This window comes from Trichoderma evansii (assembly GCF_050947405.1).
Source record: "Trichoderma evansii strain SZMC 28006 chromosome Unknown GGI43scaffold_10, whole genome shotgun sequence".
NCBI lineage: Eukaryota > Fungi > Ascomycota > Sordariomycetes > Hypocreales > Hypocreaceae > Trichoderma > Trichoderma evansii.
Window position 1 is genome coordinate 564,179 of NW_028145196.1, and position 22,804 is coordinate 586,982.

Here is a 22,804-nt window from a genome sequence, read left to right on the forward strand (position 1 = left end):
TTGCCGCTGGCCCTCCTTTCCGTGGGCAAAAAGCTTAACCTGCCCTAGCCAGCGGCCCAGCCTATCGAGAGTTTTTCCGGCGGCCAACAGCCGACAGCCTCAATCCAAGTCCCGACGCGTGGCCGTGGCCAGACATCAGATTCAGCTGCTGCGCTAAATTGGTTTAAGGATTCAGTGCTCTGGCCCGCAGATCCGGCGGCTCCGGGAGCGACAAGCGCAGCTTGCGGCGCTGTGCTGTCCTTCGGGGGGCTGTCTGTGTAGGTGGTTTCAGGCGGCGCTTTAGCTGGAAACCAACTTCCAGCAAGCACACACAGCGGAGGATATGCTGCTATGCTGCTGCTAATGCTCAGTAACAGAGCACTTGCAGATCCATCCTTGGTCGGTCTTGTTTGGTGGGTTTTGCTCGGCATTTGCTAGGGACACAAACCTTGTGCTAGAGCGTGATTGAGTCTCTCCCCCTGTCTACTTTAGCTGCCGCGCTTGCAGCACGATATGGCCTTTCTGCCGTGGTTGAATCCAGCTAACTTTATGAACCTCGTCAACTAGTATTGTTCTAGTGTTATGACATGCGTACTGTAGTGGATTTGCATGTTCTGCCTAGCGCTGCTAATGCTAAAGGTATTGTTTTGCATAGGATACGAGACTCTGGGATAGAGGTTTCAAGGTTGACAATAGAATCTCTGTTGACAACTTCCATGTTCTTGTTACTAGCTGGAAATAGAGTGCTAGGCCAATTGGCCGACCCTAGCAGTGCCCAATGATAATACTCCGTGCAAGTACTCCATACTTCAGTGGCTGGCGAATAGGCAGTATTACTCCAAGACGTCCTTGGGGCGTTCACGTAATTGCTTGCTTCGGCATGGAATAAATGCAGCCGGAAAGGAAAAGGAAAAGAAGGAAAAGGAAAAATTACTAGCAAGGCATCGTGCATCAGCATCTTCCTGGCACCGCCTCTCCTATCCTACCTCTCCTATCTCCCCCCTTCGCCGAATCTTCGCCTTGTCCTCTGTACTTGTGACGCTCTCCACAAGTCCCAGTTAGCGTCTGTAAACGGTAGATCCAGGGCCCGCCCTAGCGCCTCCTGTGCCCTGGAAGCCGCCCAAAGGCCCTACAAGTTTTCTGTTCTAAGTTACACGTCCGCTACCACCTAGCAATAATCCCCGGTTCGTGGGTAGCCGGCTTTTCTCTTTTTTCGCTTCCTCCACCACCTCCAACATCTTCTACTTGGTCAAAATCTCACTCCTTCAACAACGCAACTTCTCACCACCACCGGCCGCGACTGCTGACGGCCAGCAACTCGCTACGCACCGAACGGTCAACAGGCGCTCGCCTTCGTGCCACGGCCAGACCGACACTGCGCTCGCATGACGACCACATCTTGGAATTAGCAGCCTTTTGATCCCTTTTTTTGTTCCATCTGCCTTCCAGACCAATTCTTATTTCCCCCACCACACATCTTCCCAGACACGCACGCACGCACGCACCAGCGTCGAGGGCCGCCGCAGACCGCACGCGAGGACCGAATCACCCTCCCATCCCGCTGCTGCTGGCCCTGGCCTTGCAAGAGGTTCCCAGGGTTGCTCGGCAGTCAGTGGGGGAGAGCACACGCCGCGCATGCCTCGCGCAGCAGGATCGAGCAAGCGACATACAGGTGGCGCCGGTCATCGCGACACGAAGCAGCACGAGAATGGGCTCGTAGGCCCGGCGAAACGAACCACTGGCAAGAAGAGCCTCAATCATTCGGAAGGCCCTGCGAGGCCCGCCGACCATGGCGCCGGCCACGCAGGGCCGCAGCTTGTGACGCAGGGCGTGCCCAACGGCAGCTCAAAGTCCAGCATCGACTTCGCCAACCACGATCGCCGCACCGCCGATACCCGCAGGTCCTCTGTCGGCAACGATTCTGAGACGTCCACCTCCGAGTCGTGCACCTCCCACATGGCATCTGGCGGCGCCGTCGATGGCGGCCATCGCCAGATCGACGTTAATGCCTTGAAGAATACCGATGTGCACCGCGACTCGAGCCCCCTCGACATGGTGGCCACCGTCCTCAAGTCCCTGCCGATGCAGGATACGCTCGCCATCCTCATCATCCTTATGCAGCTCCCGACTCTTTCTCTCTCCATCATCTACGGCATCTTTACCTGCTTGACTTTTGTGCCCACCGTGACCACAAGCTCGGGCATCAATCTCAACTTTGCCGAAATCTTTGATGGCCACTCAACCATGCCCTCCTTCGTCACCATGTTTTGCATGGATTTCTTTTTCCTCCTCATCTGGCTTTTTCTTTGGCAGCCGGTTCAGGATGCCATTCTGGATCTTGCCAAGCCCATCATTGCCATCACTCTCGGCGGCGGTGCCACCTACAGGAATAACAGTTCTAGAGGAATCACGACTTGTGTCGCCTGGATTGCGGGTAACCAGTTCATCCGTAGTACACGAAGTCATTGGTCCCGCTTTGCCAGACACATCCCCGAAGACTGGCCGGTCCCCTCTGCCCTGAGAGGCACGTTGGAGTCCACCTCACTCATGCACGATAAGAGAAGTGCATTTGCGTGGGTGCGAAGCGGATTAGCCATTCATATTCTAACTCAGGGGCTGGTCAGATACATACGCGAATGGTACCTAAGAAGGGAAAAGGCCAGCGCGGCAGCTGGCCAGCATGACCCCGAGGCTGGGAAGTCTGTGGCTACCATCTCCATTAATGGTGAGGTTCCGCACGACACTGGCTTCAACACTCCTGACACGGAGGCTGGGTGCGCTCAGCTACCACCTCCACCCCCTACCAATAAGAAAAGAAGGAAGCAGGGTACGCAAGTCAGACTGCAGCAGCCGCTGTGGGCAGCGCTAGCTAGTACCAAGATTGTTGTCATGAAAGAATACGAATCGTCTCACGTGTCCTCGAAATCACTTGGTGTCAACACGACAGATATACACAATCTCGGAAATGCACCTTTCAACACTCAGCCAAAACAGATATGGATATCATATATTGGTTGCGACGAAGCATGCTTTAACACCAGCAATTTTCCCGATGTCGACGACGTGCCGCTACCTATCACTACCGCCAACGGACAACCCATCACCCGACCCGCTGGCGTCGACACGTCCAAACCTTTCTACGTCAAGGTCAATAATGCATTTTGGCAGCCTACTCGCATATTTCCAGTTGTTGATGAAGATGACAGCGGCCGAGGAGGTGAAACTCGCTGGACGGGAGACATTTATGGCCTCCGGCCGTCGTCAAAATACGTGTGCGAGTTTGTGGACACAAGGACTGACAAGGTCATCTTCTCAACCAATATCCGCACGGTCAAAGAGCCAGCACGCGAAAATGACGGTGTACCTGTTGCTGTATCCGGCAACCAGCAATCCCTCCAGCCCGACTCCCCCGCCACCACCCTGCGCATCTCCATTGCGGCCGCTGAAGCGAAGCTCAACGACGAGAAAAATCGCCTCAAGACTTGGCGTAAGGAATGGAAGTCAAGAATCAACGCTCTCAAGAAGGAGAACGAGCTCCTGGACAACCAGATAGGCTCAGCCGGTCATAACGACGACAAATATAGACAAAAAGTTCGCCAACAAGAGATACAGAAAGCACAGGCCGAGCGTGAAACGGGAACCATAATTGAGCAGCTCAAGAAGTTTGACAGCTCCCCTGAACTGGCTGAGAAGAAGCAAGGAATGGAAAGAACCTACACGAGTGAGAAGAAGCTATATGATGCAGCTCAAAAGAGTTTCCGGGAATACAAAGCGAAGCTCGAGGGCGAAGTTCATACCAAGGAAAACGAGAACAGCAACCTGATCACCAAGCGCAACAAGATCGCCACTCGCATTGCCAAAGTCGAAAACGAGCTTGCCAACATTGCTGATGCAAACAATCGAGGCCTCAACGAGGTGGAGCGGCGAAAACGTGAACGTGCCAACTGGCAGGAGCAGGTCATTAATACGGAAAAGGCCTACCATGATCAGCTCGGACAGATTTATGCTACCAACACTGCAAAGGTCGAGCATATTCGCAACCTCCAGAGTCAGATTCAAGGAATTCAAAACTTCTTGAACCAGGCTAGTAGCATGCCCGTTGACATGGCCCCTCTCGATCCCACCGCCGTGACTGCGCATCCTGCGTTTCAGTCGCCGCGAGCGCCACAGCAGCAACTCCCCCCGCCCCAGGGCCAGCCGCAAACTCCCTGGCATCCCAACCCGATTGGTTATCCGCCCAACATGTTTGTGCCAATGCCAAACGGTGAGAATCACTCAACCTCTTCTCTGCCTTTTACTCTGCCTGGTATCGCCGCATGGCAGTCACCGCCCATGACCACTTTCGAGAATCGCGGCATCAAGTCGCGTGGTCGTAGCTCTAGCATGCTCAGCGACGTCAGCGGTTTTACTCAGCCGAGCGACGAGGAGCCCCGGTCTCCCGTCGGCATGGGTATGAACGTGGCGCGACGGCCCATGTACACCAAGCGTTTCGGCGTTCACGACAGCAGAGGGAGCACCGGTAGTGGCGGTAGCGGCGGCAGTGGCAGTATGGGTGATCCGTCGAGTCCTGCTTGATCTTGCTTTTGGTTCTTCTCTTCTAATTGTACTTTTTATTCCCGGTTGGGTTGCTTCTTTTGAGGGCTTAAGGGTGTGAAAAGAAGTGGTTTTACGAGGCTGGCAGCGTTTGTTTCTGTCTCTCTCTCTAGACTCTCTCTTTTTGTCTTGTTTACTGGCTTGAGGAGGTTAGAGCTACAGCGAAGCTGGCTCTGTGTGTGCTAGGAGGAGCGAAAATGTACGTAGTTTGGCTATAGTCAGATCGGCTTTTGGTTTGATGAATGAAGCAGCGCTTTTATAAACCTGTGTGTGCCTTTGTGCTGTGACTCAAGTGATGAATGTGACTTGTGAGTATAAATTCTTGCACCCCCGTGAACAATAACCGCCAAAATATAGGAGTATACACATAACCTGTCCTACCTCACCCCCAGTAATCTGTCCTGTAGTAATGCACAGGTTTTCTTGCGCAGAAAAAGATAACCTGTCTAAGGGTCATGTTAGCACTGTTTATTACACGCACAGTATTTATTAGAGTCACTTATGCGCGTATGGGTTTTTAAATATCTGTATATGTAAAAATAATATTTTTTTTTTTTTTTTTCAGGTGTATATGTAGTATATACAATATAACCTGACCCTTGGACAGGTTATCTTTTTCTGTGTAAAAGAAAACCTGTGTATTATTACAAGACAGGTTACTGGGGTGAGGTAGGACAGCTTGTCTATATAGTCAAAATATAGCACATAGAATTGTAGGATTTTGATAATAGCGCCATAGTTACAGCGGCATATGCACTGAGGGGAATTTCTCCTCTACGTGAGCCAAAGTGGATCGGGGGCGGTGCGATGGCGGATCTTTTTTAAGTCTAGCTGGTGTCTCATTTAGTACGTGTGAAAATAAAGATTGTAAATAAGCTTAAGTTAAAAATAAAACATGTTGGATTTACACTTTTCGCTTTTCTCTCCATGTTTCTGTGAAATTTGAATGAAACTGTGCATTATATCCACCTGTTTGCAGGTTTTTGGCCACTTGGACGCATCGCATTGACAGGATGTATGATCGATTCGCTTAATGAAATATATAGCGGTATGTCTTTGTCAAAGACTGTGGGCTGGTTATGACCTTAATTCCGTTTGGGTATATATCAATGCTTTGGAATAAGCATGCTAGTATTGACGATCTAGCTTAACTAGATGAAAATGAAGAATGGAGGCGATGCAGAACAATATGAAGAGGTTTTAATCAACTTGTTTAGGTTCGTCCGAGAGCGAAGCATAACGAGGAAAAGTGATCTTGAGACATCTACTGAAGACGATGTTTTTTTTTTAAAAAAAGTCAAGACAAGACAGAGGAAGCGTTGCTAATTTTTAAGGATAGTATGAGGGCTTGTATTGCAAAGTAAAACCAAACTATATGCTCGAAATCGGATTTGACCTACTTCGACACCTATACTCTTATAGATTACCCAGTCTCACCATTGGGCATCTACTTTTTTTTCTTGTCTTAAGAGACTCATCTACATACATGTACCTATATGTTCCATCTCACCCTGGATACCTACATATGTACCATGTTGGGGCGTGCATCTATGCCTATGGAATAGGTACAGTTCCTGTACCTAGCTCCTCTTCCGAAATCTGAGTGGCATTCTGCATTTGTGGCAGCGTAAAAGGCTCCGTGCTGCTCAGACTACCTATCCTCCCTAGTAACTTTTCTAGATGACGGAGAGAGGCTGCAGGTGCGTACGCGGGGCCTTGGTGTCCGGCCAGTTTCGTCGCTACGAGTGTAAGACCTCGCTCGTGATGGACTGTGCCCATAACCCCGTATGAGGCTGGCAGGTTGGATCCGTATCCAGAGAAGACGGTCCCATTGTTTGTTAGTCCGTAGTCTGGCACGTAGAAGGGATCTTGCGGTTGATATTGGAATCCCATCTCGCCACCCCATGTCATGTTTTGTATTCCCAGCATCACTCCATTTACCATTATCATCGCGTCGACGCCGCCTTGAGCGAGGATGACGTTTTGTGTTGCGTCGATGACTCTTGGGAGCTGCCTAAGGCCCGAGGGAGGGGAGGTGTCATTGCTGTTCAAGAAAACCCCAGGAGCACACGGAGCCCAGTTGGCCCCATCAGGGACATGGATTGCCTTTTTGACTTCGGGGCGGTTGAAATAGGTGTTATTGCCGTCGAACGTATTGGCAATATTGGCACCTTCATCGTAAAGAAAGGGGCAGTGGTCGGTGATGCCATAAAGGTTGAAACAAGGGTTCTCCAAACTAGCTGCACCTATCACAGTATCCCATAAACTCGAACAGGTTTTGTTTTTGCCGTTGGTGATGGGGGTGAGGTCAGGCTGTATGCCCAAAGGAGGAAACGTGAGATATTTGTCAAAGTAATCGGTGAAGCCGCAATCTTCATGAATACTACGGTAGCTGGATAGCTGGACGTCGTTAAATGGGAGTATATCCTGGTAGCGGTTGATGAACGGCAGGATGGGGATGCTGCTATGTAAAGTCTGGTCAAATATGTATCCGTCGTAGATAAGCAATCCCTGCACGTCAAAGTTTTCCGTGTCCTTGGCATCGATAAAATGGCTGGAGATGTACGGGCCGTACATGCCGGCGTAAGATTCGCCCGCAATGTAGACTTTCCAGCCATGCATGCCAAAGGTATCAACAAAGTTGCGCCAGAATCCTTTAAACTGCTCGGCCAGCTCGTCTTCGTTGGTGATGCTGGGCTTACCCTTTGCAAAACCCGTGCCGACGGGCTGGTCGATCCAGACGACGTTGGTGAGGAGGTGCCAGCTAAAGGGATTGGGCGTGGGCTTCAACGTGCCGGGTTGCCATGAGAAGGGACCATTTTCTTGAAGAATGGCCATGAGAGACGAACATCCAGGCTATTTGCCAGTTTACTTCGCAGTTAATATGCTGAGTGAGCCAGTGAAGCTCGTGGAAGCATGAACTCACCCCGCCATTGAGCCAGATAACAATTTCCTTGTCATACTGATGCTCCTCGTTGGTCGTCGGAAAGAACCAAAAGAAGAGCTCATTACTCTCGCCGGTCTTATTGCTAATAGGGAGATTACCAGCGTACGATTCACCCACATCAAAGTTGACCTCGGGGAGAGTGGTGCCGTTGACATAGAAACCTACACAAGTTACAATTTATTGTTTCTTAGCACAATCTGCAGCAATGTTGTGAAACCCGAAGACCGCAGTTAAACATACCTTCCGTGACAGAATTGTAAAATCGCAGCTCAGGCCGTGGCTGGGAATCGCACCCACCGCCGCTCTCCGGGAGGGGATAGATGGCAGAACTGGTGGTAAGATTGTTAAAACCAAGAGTGGGAATACCAAGGGAGCCATTGATGAGAGGCGCCGCGACGACGGCGCCGGCAGCTGCCAGGAGACCCAAAATCCACTGGAACTTCATAGTGGCGGTTCAAACCAGAGATTGGGGTTGGATACGTGATAGTATATCAACGTAAGGAGAGTCAAAAAATAACAGCAAAGCAAAATGGTGAGGGAAACAAAATCCAAGACGTAGAAAATAATATGATGTGTCGAGATTTGTTCCGAGATTTGTTCCGAGATTGAAGACATACAGATGGTGCAAAATAAACAAGGTAAAGACAAACTAGAAAGAAGATTGATAGAGAACAGGTAGCTGTTGAGTTGGTAGTTGTCGTGAGCTGTTGTATTCTTTATTCAATCTCCCAGACTCTGGGTTTTCTTTACTTCTTATATAATTTTCCAGGCAAAAATACCACCAGCAAGGCCACATCCATCTCCTGCCTCACTTCCATATATGTTTTCGTTCTTCCTCCTCGCATCAGACGAGGGGGATCCTACCAAGCTGCAAGCTGACACCTGTTTACGTATGTACGCAGCTGAGGAGCTGCTTCACGAGAATATTCGTGCTGAAACCAATGACAGGAGAGGATGAAACTATTCATCTGCGTATTTCGTGCACGATATGTCCATTTGCAAGTTTGTATAATGCGGGGGGCCGTTCAATCATGAGCGGTGAGGCCGACAATGCTTCAGCTCCTTTCTCGTTTCTATTGTCATCCTGCTCGCTCCCGCTTCGTGTTTGTTCATCCCCACATCACGTGTAACGGCGATTCAGGAGAAGGATTTGGCATATAGAGGCTGAGGCCAAATACCAATAGACAGCCGCGCTGAAAGAGAAGTGCGAAGAAGGATGAAGCGCAAAGGCCGGTTTTGCGGAGGCGGTGGCGGAGGCGGTGTCATCGTGCTACGGCAGCTTCCCGTGCAGGGCTAAGAAGTTCTCAAAACGTTCCAAAACACCTACTTGCTTGATATGCAATCACATGTGATTTCGTGCTGCAAGCAATGGAATATCATGGTGCTTGACGTTCTTGAATCGAACTCGGCCTGAACCGCGATCTATGCTTATCACTCAAGTGCGCAATGTCAAGCCTTGGGTTAAAATTACATGTAGTTGCTTTCCATTTTTGGATGCTAGTACCTTTTGTTCCATGTATACAGAATATAATGGATACTGCTGTGGAGGCAATGTAGCTTACCAAATACTCATTTCTTCATAACACAAAGGATAAAATAGATTAGAATGTCAAAGTATAGCATGTATGTAATCGCCGCTCAGTTCTGCGTCCTTGATATCTACTCTACTGTAGATGCTGGATTGCCACGCACCACAATAAACAGAGGCCAGGGGCTAGACTTCTTCAGCTTTGTTCAGCTATAGGACCCCCAGACGCACGTCATGAATTTTGTTTGCCATATCCTATCCGTATGACTACACTCTCCATGAATTGCTGTTACACAATGCCGCACCGGCCACGTTCTAATTAAAGTGAGCTGCAGCCGTCGGACTCGCAAACGTTCCATCCGGCCTTTCCGCTTTGTGGTAAACAGCAGCACTCAAGAATTGTATCTTTATGTAAAAGAGCTCTATACATACTAGGAAATTTTGAGAAAGATTTGTGCAAGACTGAAATGAGTTTCCTATTTGGCTTGGTTGCAAGATATTGTAAATGGTTTTGAAGAGTTAGAAATACTATGGGATAGAAGTTTAGGCTCTATTCTGTAGATAATAACATATTTCCCTTGGGCTCGGATGGGTGCTGTCCCAGCTCAGGCAGCTATCCGTGAAGCTAAAGCAGCTGTCTAGTGGAAGAAAAGGATCCCAGTCAATAGACTCACAAGCTCACAGCTACTAAGGTATATACAAATAATTCAGATGCACAAATCCTTTTGGAGATTCAGGGCCAAGTTATATCTTTACTACCGAATTAACGCTTGCTTTTTGTGAAAGCTAGGTAGTTTTATGTAAAGTATAGCGGCTGGCCTCTTGATATACTTGCTGTTCTTAGTACATGTACTTATTGTTCAGCGATAGTTTACACTTGGTGCGTTCTTGAAGACAATGTGAATTGCTAGCATAAAAGCGACTTGCGTTGGTGGAATAATTCGCATATTTTCACAAGTATCATTACTCGGATGGAAGGTTCAGTTTATCACTCGGTAGTATATCCACCTCACCAAGCTTGCATGTAATTGCAGTCTGTATTCAGCCCGCCGTAACAAATTACTCCATAAGGCTTGGCAGAAAGTTCCAGGCAAAAGTTACTGAGTAGAAAATACACTTTGGAGCTATCTCGAATATCATTTAATTTTTGATGGCTGCTGCCTTCTTTCATCGCGAAGCCACTGCTTCAATTATACAAACCATGGTGTTTTTGCGTTGAGCAGTTGATTGGTATTTGGGCAGCCGTTTACCCGAGCCGATAGACCAATAAAACAGAGGCACTTAGTCATAGAAGTGCTAGGCTTGACAATTGCCTGTACTGCATTTTCCTCTTCAAAAGCACACAACTCTGACAATACGCACACTATGGCAACAATGTTATTGTAATTACAACATTTCTACTTCTACATAGGTGTATCTTTTGGCTCGGAGGTCAATATTCCCAGAAATACAGCGTATTAGGCGGTGCAGGAAACGCGCTGATCCTAAGCAGATGAGAAAACTCTGATACCGTGTCTGATAATGGTTGACCCACCAAGGCAAGTTGTGACGTCAAGCTGCTTAAGGGTGCGACGTACCATTCTTTGCATATGAGCCAGAAAAGAAACGAAAAAGATACATTGAGAAACAGGCCAGACGGCGTCTATAAAATTCAAGAGGCAAAAGAGAAGCAAATGGAACTAGCGCTGAATTTTTCTTTTTTGAATTTTTCTTTTTCCTTTTGGGCTACGGGGATGGCAGCAATTGGCGCTGTGCTAGCGGTACCTCCTGCTACCACTATCAATACTACTGCCGTCAGAGTACAGCTGTTCATGCCTTAGTTCGATGCCTGATTGTGGCTCCCCTAAGCCCCCTTATCAGAAAGCCAAAATTTTGATACCGCGCCCCACCATTCAAAAAAAAAATTCACCCCGCCCATCGAAGAATTTCAAGCCTCTTTGCCTGCAGACCAGCAACCACCGCCACCATCCTGGTCAGCCGTAGTTTCGCCTCCCGGATTTTTTCTTTTCTTCTCTTCTCTATATACAAAAGTAGTGTTCAGCGCCGTTGAATACTACGCCTGGGAAATTGGGACTTCCTTTTTTTGGTGTATCTTCCTCTCCTTTCTATTTTACAACTCCCGTTCTTTCGTTTCCTTCCACCTTTTCTTTTTCTCTTTAAATCAAAACAACAAAAGTTGGAATAGAAAGCCCAAAGCCACACCGCCACAATGCCTTCAGCTTCCAAGGAAAAGAGACTCGCGAAGAAGGCTGCCGAGGGCAAGCTGGACAAGAAGGGCGGAAAGGCTGGCAAGAAGAACCAGGAGCCTGAGCTCGATGCCTTTGGAAACCCCGTCAAGGACACTGATAGCCCCGCCACTACTGACGACAAGCTGGACGAAGTGAAGCGCCTTGCCGAGCAGATGGACAAGCACGGCATCTCAGACCGAGTCACCACTGGTGTGCTGTCGTCCACCCAGCAGAGCAAGGACGTCAAGATCACCAGTACCTCTCTCGTGTTCCACGGCCGAGTCCTCATCACCGATTCGACCCTTGAACTGTCTTTCGCCCGCCGATATGGTCTCCTCGGTGAGAACGGCTGCGGAAAGTCTACCATCCTCAAGGCCATCGCTGCCAGGGAGTACCCTATCCCTAGCCACGTCGACATCTACCTGCTCAACGAGGGTGCTCCTCCCAGTGACCTCGGTGCCCTGGAATGGGTTGTCAAGGAGGCTGAGAACGAGATGGAGCGTCTTGACAAATTGGCAGAGCAGCTCCTGGAAGACGAAGGCCCTGAAAGCCCCGTCTTGATTGACCTTTATGACGTATGTACCCCAAACCAATCTTCCAACAACAGTCCAATACTTTTCAAATAGCGTACTAACTTTCTTTCTCACGATAGCACATGGACAAGATGGACCCCTCTACCTTCTCCACTCGCGCTTCCCTCATTCTGACTGGTCTCGGTTTCAACAAGAAGACCATCCACAAGAAGACCAAGGACATGTCTGGTGGTTGGAGAATGCGTGTTGCCTTGGCCAAGGCGCTGTTTGTCAAGCCCTCACTTCTCCTGCTTGATGACCCCACCGCTCACTTGGATCTCGAGGCCTGTGTGTGGCTGGAAGAGTACCTGAAGAAGTGGGATCGTACCCTGGTTCTGGTTTCCCACTCTATGGATTTCTTGAACGGAGTGTGCACCAACATGATTGACATGCGAGAGAAGCAGCTGATCTACTATGGTGGTAACTACGACTCTTACGCCAAGACTCGCGAGGAGAACGAGACCAACCAGATGAAGGCCTACCACAAGCAGCAAGACGAAATTGCTCACATCAAGAAGTTCATTGCCAGCGCCGGTACCTATGCCAACTTGGTCCGTCAGGCCAAGTCCCGCCAGAAGATTCTGGACAAGATGGAGGCAGACGGTTTCATCCAGCCCGTTCAGGCCGACAGGGTCTTCACCTTCCGCTTCGCTGATGTCGACAAGCTGCCCCCTCCCGTCTTGTCCTTCGACAACGTTACTTTCTCCTACTCTGGCAACCCCGAGGATGATCTCTACCGCAACTTGGATCTCGGCTTCGACATGGACTCCCGAACCGCCCTGGTCGGTCCCAACGGTGTTGGCAAGTCAACGCTGCTGCGATTGATGACTGGCAAGCTCTCTCCTACTGGCGGATCTGTTACCCGTCACACTCACTTGAAGCTTGGTTTGTACTCTCAGCACAGTGCTGAACAGCTCGACCTGACCAAGTCTGCCCTGGACTTTGTCCGTGACAAGTACAGTGAGAAGTCTCAAGACTACCAGTACTGGCGCCAGCAGCTTGGCCGTTACGGTCTCACCGGTGAATCTCAGACCGCCCTGATGGGAACCCTGTCTGAGGGCCAGAAGAGCCGTATCGTTTTCGCCCTGCTTGCTATTGACGGCCCCAACATGCTGCTGCTTGACGAGCCTACCAACGGTCTCGATATTCCCACCATTGACAGTTTGGCTGATGCCATCAACGCCTTTAGCGGTGGTGTTATTGTCGTATCTCACGACTTCAGGTGAGTCTTATTACGTCCTTTTTAGTATTGTTTTGTAAAGCGTTGCTAATTCATCCCCTCACAGATTGCTTGACAAGATTGCGAAGCAGATTTTGGTGTGCGAGAACCAGACCATCCGCCAATGGGACAGCACTATTGGCGAATACAAGAACTACCTTCGCAAGAAGATGATTTCCGCTGGTGCCGTGTAAAGGCGGAAAATGCAAGACGAGCAGAAAAAAGTTAACAAAAATTTTGCAATTATCGCAGTTGAAATTCATATAGAACGGATGATCAATGACAGGGAATTGAACGGCGGTATATGGGATAGATTGTCACACGCGGCAAAATAAAAAAGAGAGAGGCAATCAGGGATGAGCCGCGCAAAAAGTGCACATGAGCTCGGCCGCGATACCCTAGAGATGCAGGATGCATGCATTCATGATCAATGTTTTTTTGTTTCAAATTACGGCATAGACTCGGTAGTGTCATGAGTTTTTTCTTGGAGGTTACTACTGCTGCTGCTATTTACTATGGATATGGGAGAATTTTAAACCAGAATGAAATGAAACCAAAATGGTATGACGCTCGAATATGAATTTGATAGTGATGTGTCGAATGCCAGTGAAGTACATGGTCGGACGCTCTTGTTACTAATTATAAAAGATTACTGATCAATTTGGTAGTCCTGCATAGCTACATCTCTGTTTTCCCAGCCTGTTTCTTTCAAAAGGAAAAAAAACGAGCGGCTAGTGGATTTTGCTACCAGATTTGGCGCCGGTTGACTCACTCCGGGGAGAATAGTCGGCAAATTTAAAGCATCTAGTCTGGTCGAATCAAGCACCTGGTCTTTTAGGGTAGCCCGCCGAGGTTCAGTACGGGTGTTTGAATATATATAGATATCGACATCTGCACGCTCAGAGTTTACAAATACATCAATTTATCGCCAATTTTTAAGCATACTAGGGCGGTGAAACCTCAGGGGAGATAAATCAGAAGGCGCTCATTATGGCTTCAGTTAAATTACGACCAGCTCAACCAGCGGATGCAACCGCCATCGCGAATACTCACTACAGAGCCCTGGATCAGTATCACGAATTCTACGGTGCATTTTTCGTCTTGGATCCGAGAGAAATTTTGGCAAAATCGACACCTTTGGCGTTGGAAAAGCCGGAAAATACCATGTTGGTTGCGGTAGATGAGGAGTCGAGCGACGTGGTTGGAATTGTGAAGTATACTATTGAGGCTGAGAAATTGCCTTCTGCTGCCACTGTTGCTGGGGATTCTACTCCAGCCCCTGCTGGACCTTCGCTTACGGCGGTCAAGGCGCATTTAAAAGAGTTATGGGACGAGTTTGGGAAGAGAAGAGACGAAATGGATGAGTGCTATGAGAAGGCTGCCGATGGAAAGAGGCATATCTGTGAGTTTTCTCCCAGCCCAATGGAGATTTATCAGAAGCTGGGTGAACAAGGATGAGTGGCTGACGAAGCTTGATTTTTTTATCAAGATATCCATACTTTGATGATCAATCCAGATTATCAGCGTAGGGGCGTTGGAGGTAGGCTGCTCGCCGCTGTATTGAAACAGAGCGACGAGGAAGGTATCCCTACATTTTTGGCTTCAACGGCAGAGTCAATTGGCCTGTACAGCAGGAATGGATTTGAGAGTTTGGGGACATGGCCGATTGATAACGAGTATTGGGCCGGGAGGATAGTTGATCTGGAGAAGGAGCTCGGAATTGCTGGTCACGAGGGGCTGCAAGAGACGTTTAAGGGGGCTAGAGAGGTTGAGGATGTGATGGTGAGGTGGCCGAAGAAGCAGTGAGTGCATAGGAGCCCAGCTATTCGGGGGGGGGGGGGGGGGAAGCCAGTTGTCCTGCAGCTGTGAAGTGTACATGTATTAACGAGAGCGTGCTTACTACTAAGCGACCTATATGATCTATTAAAACAGAATGTATTCATTACCGCTGCTATTTTACCATGACCACGTATATCGTGACAATCCGGGGCTCAGAATGGAGAGAGAAGTAGACCGTATCAAAGATCCAAATTCACTGTCCCGCAGAGGGGAAAGACGCTGACAGATTGGAGGGCACTAGCAGGGCTACAGTGCACCGTAGCCGGCACGCAAGGCGTTTGGCGGGTGAGACTAGCGGCTGAAGTATGGGGAGCTGCTGCAGAACACAGGGGAAAAAGAAGAGGCAAGTCAACAATGGCTGGGGGATATCGTTTTTCTTTGAATGGAGAATATAGCATTCGGAGTTTGGGGTATCCATCTCCAATGCTGCTGACGGAATCAATGCTCTCGGATCTTTCATTCCGTGGCTTCACCGGGCCAAGGGGCTGCAGCCCCATGCTGCGTCAATCTACTGCTAGTAATACCTGTTACGTCGCCGCCGTGATTGGCTCACGATGCTGGCTGCGAGAGGTACAAAGCATGTACGGCACACGAAGGGATGCGATGGCTCTCCACCTGCTTCACCGTCCAATCACCACTGCTGGCGCAGCTTGGCCCAATTTCCTTAGCCCGCCACCAGTAACGTCTAGGCCCCAGAAGAAAATGGTAGCATCAAGTACTCGCTTGTAGATCCCAGATCTCCAGACAAGGCCCAGGGCGCACGGCCTGACCGGCTCCAGAAGTCGGTTTGAGCCAACGCATCAGTCCACCATCGCCGTGCTGGCTATGCTCTGCGACTCCGCCTGGCCTCGTGCTGGTGCCTCCATTTGCAGCCGTAGCCTCTCAACAAGAATGAATGCATGTCGTAGTGTCAATCCGGAGCCTGTGATTTTCCTGCCTCCTGCCCATCTCCATCCCGGAGCAAATCTCGATCCGGGGCATTTGTGAAGCTATCGCCATCACCTTCATCTTCGCCCTCACCACTGGCTGGTCTTGGCATCCATTCCACATCGTCCCTGCCCTCCTCGACGAATATTCTCTTTAATTGATTAATTTCTACTACTCGTATTCTCTCGTCTGGACTTTGTATACCTTCCGTCGACTGCTCGTCCTGTTTTGCGCTGTCGCTCGACAAGACGCAGCGCAGTCAGCAAAGCACGGCTCGGCGCTCATTTGCTGCGTCGTCATCGAAGCCTCGCATCATTTTTGGCGAGGCTTTTCCTGCCAGCTTCTAGCTCCGGATTTTGTCATCCACCCACCCATCCAACGCGATCCTTGGCCGCCTTCTTAGTTCTCACCATCTGCCAGTCTGATTCTCGCTGCTGCTGCTCGAGTTGTCCAAGAATTTAAAAGCTCCCCTCTTGGTCGCCAGCGCGCGCGTGTGCGGAAAGACAAAAGAAAAGGTACATGAGCTTGCCCAATATTGGCCACAACCACCGCGGGCCATCGCTTTTGTCTTCGTATTCTAATCTTTTTTTTGTCTCCCCTTCAGCCTCGCCTTGACTCGACTCAGCTTGCCTCGCCTGGCGGTTGGGCGAACGCCGACACCAGCGCAATGGACTCGAGTTTTCGATCAACGGTGCTGCACCGACATGGCGACGACGACAGAGACCGTGAGCGAGATCGAGAGCGAGAGCGAGACAGAGATCGAGAGCGCGAACGACGCGACGTGATGAACCCGGCCGGCTCGCACCGTCACTCCACCTTCAGCCTGCGGTCTCCCTCGACCGAATTCCATCCGCCGCTGCCCTACGCGGCCACGACAAACCCGCATCACCAGTCGCCTCCTCGACTGCACCAGAGCCGCAGCCCATACATGCCCTCGTCAACGCCGGCATCATCCGGCGGATCAGCGCACCCGCTGCCACCTGCTGGCCATCACTACGGCGGCCCAGTCTCTTCAGCATCGCCGCTGCATCCCCCCAGCGCCTACTACCCGCCCCCGGCAACGACGCAGCAACAGCCATCAGCTTCATCAATCTCGTCGCAATCGCCTGCTGCCGACAGCCACCATCACCATCTGCGCGACAAGCAGCCGCAGCCGCAGCCGCAGCCCGCCAGCGGCAGAGTCTACGACCCAACAACCGACACGACCAAAGAGCGCCCCATCGCCGACTCGAGGCATAACGCGCCGCCAGTGGCTACGCCAAAGGTAAGCAGCTCAACTCTAGCCATAGTGCACTTCCACTTTTCGGCCCTTACGCCCACCACGGCATGCACTTTGCCTGCGAGCCTGTTCCATTGAACCACCCATCCTTATTTTTAACCACCATTTCTGCAAACCAAACCACAAAAAAGAAAAAATCAGAACACGACGCCTCCCCACCTTCGATGCATTTTCCCGAAAACCTCCCATTCACCACCCTTGCCATGCAGACATCATCGCCATCCCTGATTTTCCAACGCGTCTTCTAACGTGATTTTCCTTTTTTTCTTCTTCCGCTCTCCAGCCATACCACCCCCGCGAGCCATACCAATACCCGCAGTCAATTGACCAGCAACACCAGTCGTCTTACCGCAACGGCGACAATTACCCATCGCCCCGAGAGAGGACCTCGTCCTTCAGCAGCCGTCGACCGACCAGCCCCGTCTCACACTCTCACCCAAACCTTCCGACCGACTCCCACAGTCCGCCGAGTCGGCCTTCGCACATGACTTCACCGGGCCCAAGGCATGCAGCCGTGACAGCGCCTTCTTCCTCCACGAACGGCACGTCGCTGCCCTCCATGATGAAGACCGAAGCCGCCCACTCACCGCCAAAGCCGGCTCCCGTAAGTGCAAATCAGTCAATTGACTACGACTTCTTTGTTGGAACAAGCCTGCCTTCACCTCTCGCTCACCTCTCTTCCCAAATATTTCTTCTGCTATTCTGCTTCCGCCAACTTCCCCCTTTTTGCCAAGTTTTCTGCTCTCGCTTCCCACACTTTTTACAATCACACTATTTAATCTTTTTGAGAATCTTTTGACTTTTGTGGTCCAATCTTTTGGTAAAATCAATAGTACTGACATCATCTTTCAAAGACCCCGAGTCGCGCTGCGGATCCAATGTCTTTTTCCAACATCCTCTCAAACTCAGAACCCGCTCCCAAGCCTGCAGAAAAGGCGCCGACGCCCAAGAAGGAATTGGAGCCACCTACGCTTGAGCTGCCGGAGCCCGACAACGATGGCGATACTGAGATGGAAAAGGAGGTTGATACCGAGCCCGAACCCGCCCCCGTCAAAAGGGCAGAAATCGTCATAAAGAAAAAGATATCCAAGAAGCCCGCCAAGGGTCGTGCATCTGAGATTAGAGAAGATGGTGTAAAGAAGAGCCGCCGAACGTCGATCAAGAAAGAGTCTCCTACACCCCGAATAACCTCAAAGCGGCAAGCAAACGGCCAGCCCAAGCCCAAGACTTGGTCTACCGAAATGGAAAAGTCAATCCAAAACTATGAGGCACAGCTCGACAAACAGGCCGAGTCTCTCGACGATAGTGAATTTAGCGACAGAGCTTACAAAGAAGGAGCCTTTAAGCGCCAACGCCTCATGGCTGAACTAGACTCAGATAGAGGCCATGCCCGGCGAGAGCAATTTGTTGGCTCTTCGGGAAAGCGACTCGCGGAACACTCTGACCTAGGCAAACGACGATACGACGACGTGTTTTACGACGAAGCTTTACACGAAGTCCGCGAACAAGAGCTGTATGCCGAAAAGGAGCGCAAGAAGGACATGCAGCGCAAGCGACGACGCGAAAAATCCATGGCAGTCACCATAGAACAGAAAGAAGCTGCTCTTGCTCGGGCCGAAGCTGCCGAAGACGAAGAGGAGCGCCAAAAGCACCTACGTGATGCTGAAAGGGCAAACAAAAAAGCGCAGCAAACGAAGCTTATTCTGCAAAAGGGCATCAAGGGCCCTGCTCGCAACATCGAGCTCAACCTCGAAGGCGGCACCATGTCGAGCTTCCTGGCGTCCGATGCTGAAACTCCCAAGAAGAAAGGCCGCGGCGGCGCACGACCAAAGAAATCAAAGGAGCAAAAACAGGCCGAGAAGGATTCTGCAGAGGCTGCCCAGGCGGCCTTGGATGCTGGTGAGGAGCTGCCGCCCAAGGAAGAAGGCAGAGTTCGCATCAAGATCAAGGGCAGCAAAGCAAAGGCTGATGGAGAAAAAGCCAGCAAGGACAAGGCTGAATCTAAGGATAAGGAGAAGGTCGATGACGTGCCAGATCTGGAAAAGAAGTTCATCTCCAAGGGCTATAACCAAATTTACGATCAGATTTGGCGTGACATGGCCCGCAAAGATGTCAGCAAGACTTTCAAGCTCGCCGTCGACTCGTATGCTACCCGAGGCTCCAATCTCAAGAAGACAGCCATCTTGGCCTCAAAGGAGGCCAAGCGCTGGCAGCTACGAACGAATAAAGGTGCCAAAGATCTCCAGGCTCGCGCTAAGCGAGTTATGCGTGACATGATGGGATTCTGGAAGCGTAACGAGCGTGAAGAGCGAGATCTCCGCAAGGCTGCTGAGAAGCAAGAAATTGAGAATGCCCGAAAGGAAGAAGCCGATCGCGAAGCTGCTCGTCAGAAGAGAAAGCTCAACTTCCTCATTTCTCAGACTGAGTTGTACTCACACTTTATCGGCAAGAAGATCAAGACGGATGAGGTAGAGCGTAGCACCGACAATCCTGACATTGCGCCGGATGCCCGTCAAATCTCCGAGAACAAATTATCTGTTCAGGAGCCGACCGGGCCTCTGGGTTCCAGGGTTACCAACTTCGAGAATCTTGACTTTGACAACGAAGACGAAACTGTCTTGCAGCAGGCGGCCATGGCAAATGCTCAAAACGCTATTGCGGAGGCCCAGAAGAAGGCGCGCGACTTCAATAACCAAGGCCTGGACATGGATGATGAGGGAGAGATGAACTTTCAGAACCCCACAGGTCTCGGCGATGTCGAAATTGAGCAGCCCAAGCTCATTAATGCCCAGCTCAAGGAATACCAACTCAAAGGTCTCAATTGGCTTGTCAATCTTTACGAGCAAGGCATCAACGGTATCCTAGCAGACGAAATGGGTCTCGGCAAAACTGTCCAGTCCATATCTGTCATGGCCTATTTGGCCGAGAAGCATGATATTTGGGGTCCCTTTTTGGTAGTGGCACCCGCATCTACACTTCACAACTGGCAGCAGGAAATCGCCAAATTTGTCCCCGAGTTCAAGATTCTTCCCTACTGGGGTAGTGCTGGAGACCGTAAAGTGCTGAGAAAGTTCTGGGACCGGAAGCACACTACGTATCGAAAAGACGCGCCTTTCCACGTCTGTGTTACGTCTTACCAACTAGTTGTGTCCGATGTGGCATACTTCCAGAAAATGCGATGGCAGTACATGATTCTCGATGAAGCGCAAGCCATCAAGAGCTCGTCTAGTTCCCGTTGGAAGTGCCTGCTGGGCTTCCACTGCCGAAACCGTTTGTTACTGACTGGTACTCCTATCCAGAACAACATGCAGGAACTGTGGGCTTTGCTGCATTTCATCATGCCGTCGCTCTTCGATTCACACGACGAGTTTAGTGAATGGTTTTCTAAAGACATTGAGTCTCACGCCCAGAGCAACACAAAGCTCAACGAAGATCAGCTGAAGCGCCTGCACATGATTCTAAAGCCGTTTATGCTTCGTCGTGTGAAGAAGCACGTGCAGAAGGAGCTCGGCGACAAGATTGAGATGGATGTCTTCTGCGACCTCACTTACAGACAGAGAGCCTATTATGGCAACTTGCGCAATCAGATCAATATCATGGACCTTGTTGAAAAAGCGACTATGGGCGACGACCAGGACTCGGGAACCTTGATGAACCTGGTTATGCAGTTCAGAAAGGTCTGCAATCACCCAGACTTATTCGAACGTGCTGAAGTAACTGCACCATATTCCTTTGGATACTTTGCCGAGACTGCGTCTTTTGTCAGAGAAGGCAGCACTGTTTCCGTAGGTTACTCCAGCCGAAGCTTGCTGGAGTATGAGCTCCCATCTCTTATCTGGACCGAGGGCGGCCGACTTGACAAGGCCGGAAGCGACAACCAGACAGCTGGCTGGCGTGGCAAAGCATTAAATCACATGTTGAACATCTGGACGCCAGAACATGTTCGAGCCAACGCAGATGGTGACAAGGCATTTTCTTGGCTTAGATTCGCTGATGCGTCGGTGGGCGACGTTTACGAGGCCACGCACAATGATTTGTTTGACCGCGCGGTAAAGGAGCTTAAGAAGTCTGACAGGCTTGGCCACATGAATGTTGTCTATGATGAAGAAGACGAGAATTTCACCCCCGCTCATTGCTTGTTCAAGATCCAGGAGCGCCGCAATCGGAAGCCTCTAGCAGAGATTACCAGCGAAGGTATTTTGAACAACTTGATGAACGTCGCGAAGGTGGCGTACAAGAATTCGGGCATCAACCGGTTGGAGCCTGCGGGACGACCTCGCGCATCGGCTCCTCCTATCGAGGTTTCCTGCAACAAGCTGAGTGCAGTTGCTGAGCGTCAACGCATCATGTTCAACACTCATATCCGCAAGACGATGTACGGACCCTCGATTTACGATGAGCGAGCTCTAGTTGAGAAGAAGATGCCAATAGAGCTGTACCCTATCAACAAGATCTTCCCTCAGCCCGATCATGACAAGAAGCGATTTACCAACATCGCCGTTCCCTCCATGCAGCGTTTCGTCACTGACAGTGGCAAGCTGGCTAAGCTGGATGAGCTTCTATTCAAGCTCAAGGCAGAAGGTCATCGTGTCCTGCTATACTTCCAGATGACTCGCATGATTGACATGATGGAAGAGTATCTCACATACCGCAACTACAAGTACTGCCGACTGGATGGTTCTACAAAGCTGGAAGATCGTCGTGATACCGTGCATGACTTCCAGACTCGACCTGATATTTTCATCTTTTTGCTATCTACTCGTGCGGGTGGTCTTGGTATCAATCTTACATCCGCAGACACTGTCATTTTCTACGATTCAGATTGGAATCCAACCATTGATTCGCAAGCCATGGACCGAGCTCACAGATTAGGTCAGACGAGGCAAGTCACTGTCTACCGACTGATCACTCGAGGCACAATCGAAGAACGTATTCGAAAGCGTGCTCTTCAGAAGGAAGAGGTCCAACGTGTCGTCATCCAAGGTGGAGGTGCTAGTGTCGACTTTTCTGGTCGCCGTGCTCCCGAGAACCGTAACCGCGATATTGCCATGTGGCTGGCTGACGATGAGCAAGCCGAGATGATTGAACGTCGTGAGAAGGAGCTACTCGAATCTGGCGAATACGAAAAGCAAAAGAAGAAGCCCGGCAAACGGAAGAGAATGGATGCTCCTGCCAGCTTGGACGAAATGTATCACGAAGGTAAGCACATGTAGCCGTTTCAATATCATAAGGTGATGGGTGATATAGATGCTAATCATGTTTCACAGGTGAGGGCAACTTTGATGATGGGAGCAAACCTGGTGCGTCTGGCACTGCCACCCCAGCGGAAAGTGAACCAATGGGCAAAAAGACCAAGGGAAAATTAATCGGCAAGCGAGCAAAGACGGCTAAGCAGCGCCTTGCCATTGCCGATGGTATCGTTGATGCCTAAACGAAGCGATTTAGAGGAGGGAAAGCACTGGATTTTTTTTTTTCAATGTCAAGCCGGCACATGGTGTGGCCTGTGACATAACCTCGCGGTTTATATCAGTAATACTTTTTTTTTCTCAACTTATCAACTTTTCTTTTCTTTGCTTAGGGACTGGTATTAGATACAAATGGAAACCATGGGAGGTGCATGGCGCAGAACAGAAAAAAAAACTAAAACTCGCGCTTTTGAGAAACAAAAAACTGGTGAGGGGGATGGAACTGGA

General features: G+C 50.2%; 5 protein-coding genes across 5 annotated transcripts; 4 read left to right on the forward strand and 1 right to left on the reverse strand.

The window, feature by feature from the left end:
- The first annotated feature begins 953 nt into the window (after nt 1-953).
- GGI43DRAFT_405377 (uncharacterized protein) lies at nt 954-4,835 on the forward strand. The gene has a single exon (XM_083206016.1). The coding sequence runs from the start codon at nt 1,615-1,617 to the stop codon at nt 4,552-4,554; it is 2,940 nt and encodes a 979-aa protein (XP_083060518.1). The 5' UTR covers nt 954-1,614; the 3' UTR covers nt 4,555-4,835.
- Nucleotides 4,836-6,126: 1,291 nt separating this feature from the next.
- Nucleotides 6,127-7,964, reverse strand: GGI43DRAFT_422939 (Alpha/Beta hydrolase protein; the record flags this gene model as incomplete). The annotated part of the gene is made up of 3 exons (XM_083208168.1): nt 6,127-7,428; nt 7,499-7,680; nt 7,760-7,964. The coding sequence occupies 3 exons, from the start codon at nt 7,962-7,964 to the stop codon at nt 6,127-6,129; spliced, it is 1,689 nt and encodes a 562-aa protein (XP_083060519.1).
- A 3,098-nt stretch (nt 7,965-11,062) lies between these two features.
- GGI43DRAFT_48728 (ATP-binding cassette family ATPase ARB1) lies at nt 11,063-13,301 on the forward strand. The gene is made up of 3 exons (XM_083209892.1): nt 11,063-11,850; nt 11,928-13,069; nt 13,134-13,301. The coding sequence occupies exons 1-3, from the start codon at nt 11,257-11,259 to the stop codon at nt 13,258-13,260; spliced, it is 1,863 nt and encodes a 620-aa protein (XP_083060520.1). The 5' UTR covers nt 11,063-11,256; the 3' UTR covers nt 13,261-13,301.
- A 497-nt stretch (nt 13,302-13,798) lies between these two features.
- Nucleotides 13,799-14,895, forward strand: GGI43DRAFT_48749 (GNAT family N-acetyltransferase). Its single transcript, XM_083209893.1, has 2 exons — nt 13,799-14,468; nt 14,556-14,895. The coding sequence occupies exons 1-2, from the start codon at nt 14,057-14,059 to the stop codon at nt 14,870-14,872; spliced, it is 729 nt and encodes a 242-aa protein (XP_083060521.1). The 5' UTR covers nt 13,799-14,056; the 3' UTR covers nt 14,873-14,895.
- A 1,604-nt stretch (nt 14,896-16,499) lies between these two features.
- Nucleotides 16,500-22,542, forward strand: GGI43DRAFT_383898 (chromatin-remodeling ATPase INO80; the record flags this gene model as incomplete). Its single annotated transcript, XM_083203455.1, has 4 exons — nt 16,500-17,096; nt 17,395-17,715; nt 17,966-22,310; nt 22,379-22,542. 4 exons carry the CDS (start codon nt 16,500-16,502, stop codon nt 22,540-22,542), a joined length of 5,427 nt encoding a protein of 1,808 aa, XP_083060522.1.
- Between the last annotated feature and the right edge of the window lie 262 nt (nt 22,543-22,804).

Bases quoted from the DNA above. Each gene is read 5' to 3' on its own strand.
- GGI43DRAFT_405377 (XM_083206016.1), top strand. From the start codon at position 1,615: ATGCCTCGCGCAGCAGGATCGAGCAAGCGACATACAGGTGGCGCCGGT.
- GGI43DRAFT_48749 (XM_083209893.1), top strand. From the start codon at position 14,057: ATGGCTTCAGTTAAATTACGACCAGCTCAACCAGCGGATGCAACCGCC. The intron at 14,469-14,555 runs GTGAGTTTTCTC...TTTTTTATCAAG, and splicing joins CGATGGAAAGAGGCATATCT to ATATCCATACTTTGATGATC.
- GGI43DRAFT_48728 (XM_083209892.1), top strand. From the start codon at position 11,257: ATGCCTTCAGCTTCCAAGGAAAAGAGACTCGCGAAGAAGGCTGCCGAG. The intron at 11,851-11,927 runs GTATGTACCCCA...TTCTCACGATAG, and splicing joins TCTTGATTGACCTTTATGAC to CACATGGACAAGATGGACCC. The intron at 13,070-13,133 runs GTGAGTCTTATT...ATCCCCTCACAG, and splicing joins GTCGTATCTCACGACTTCAG to ATTGCTTGACAAGATTGCGA.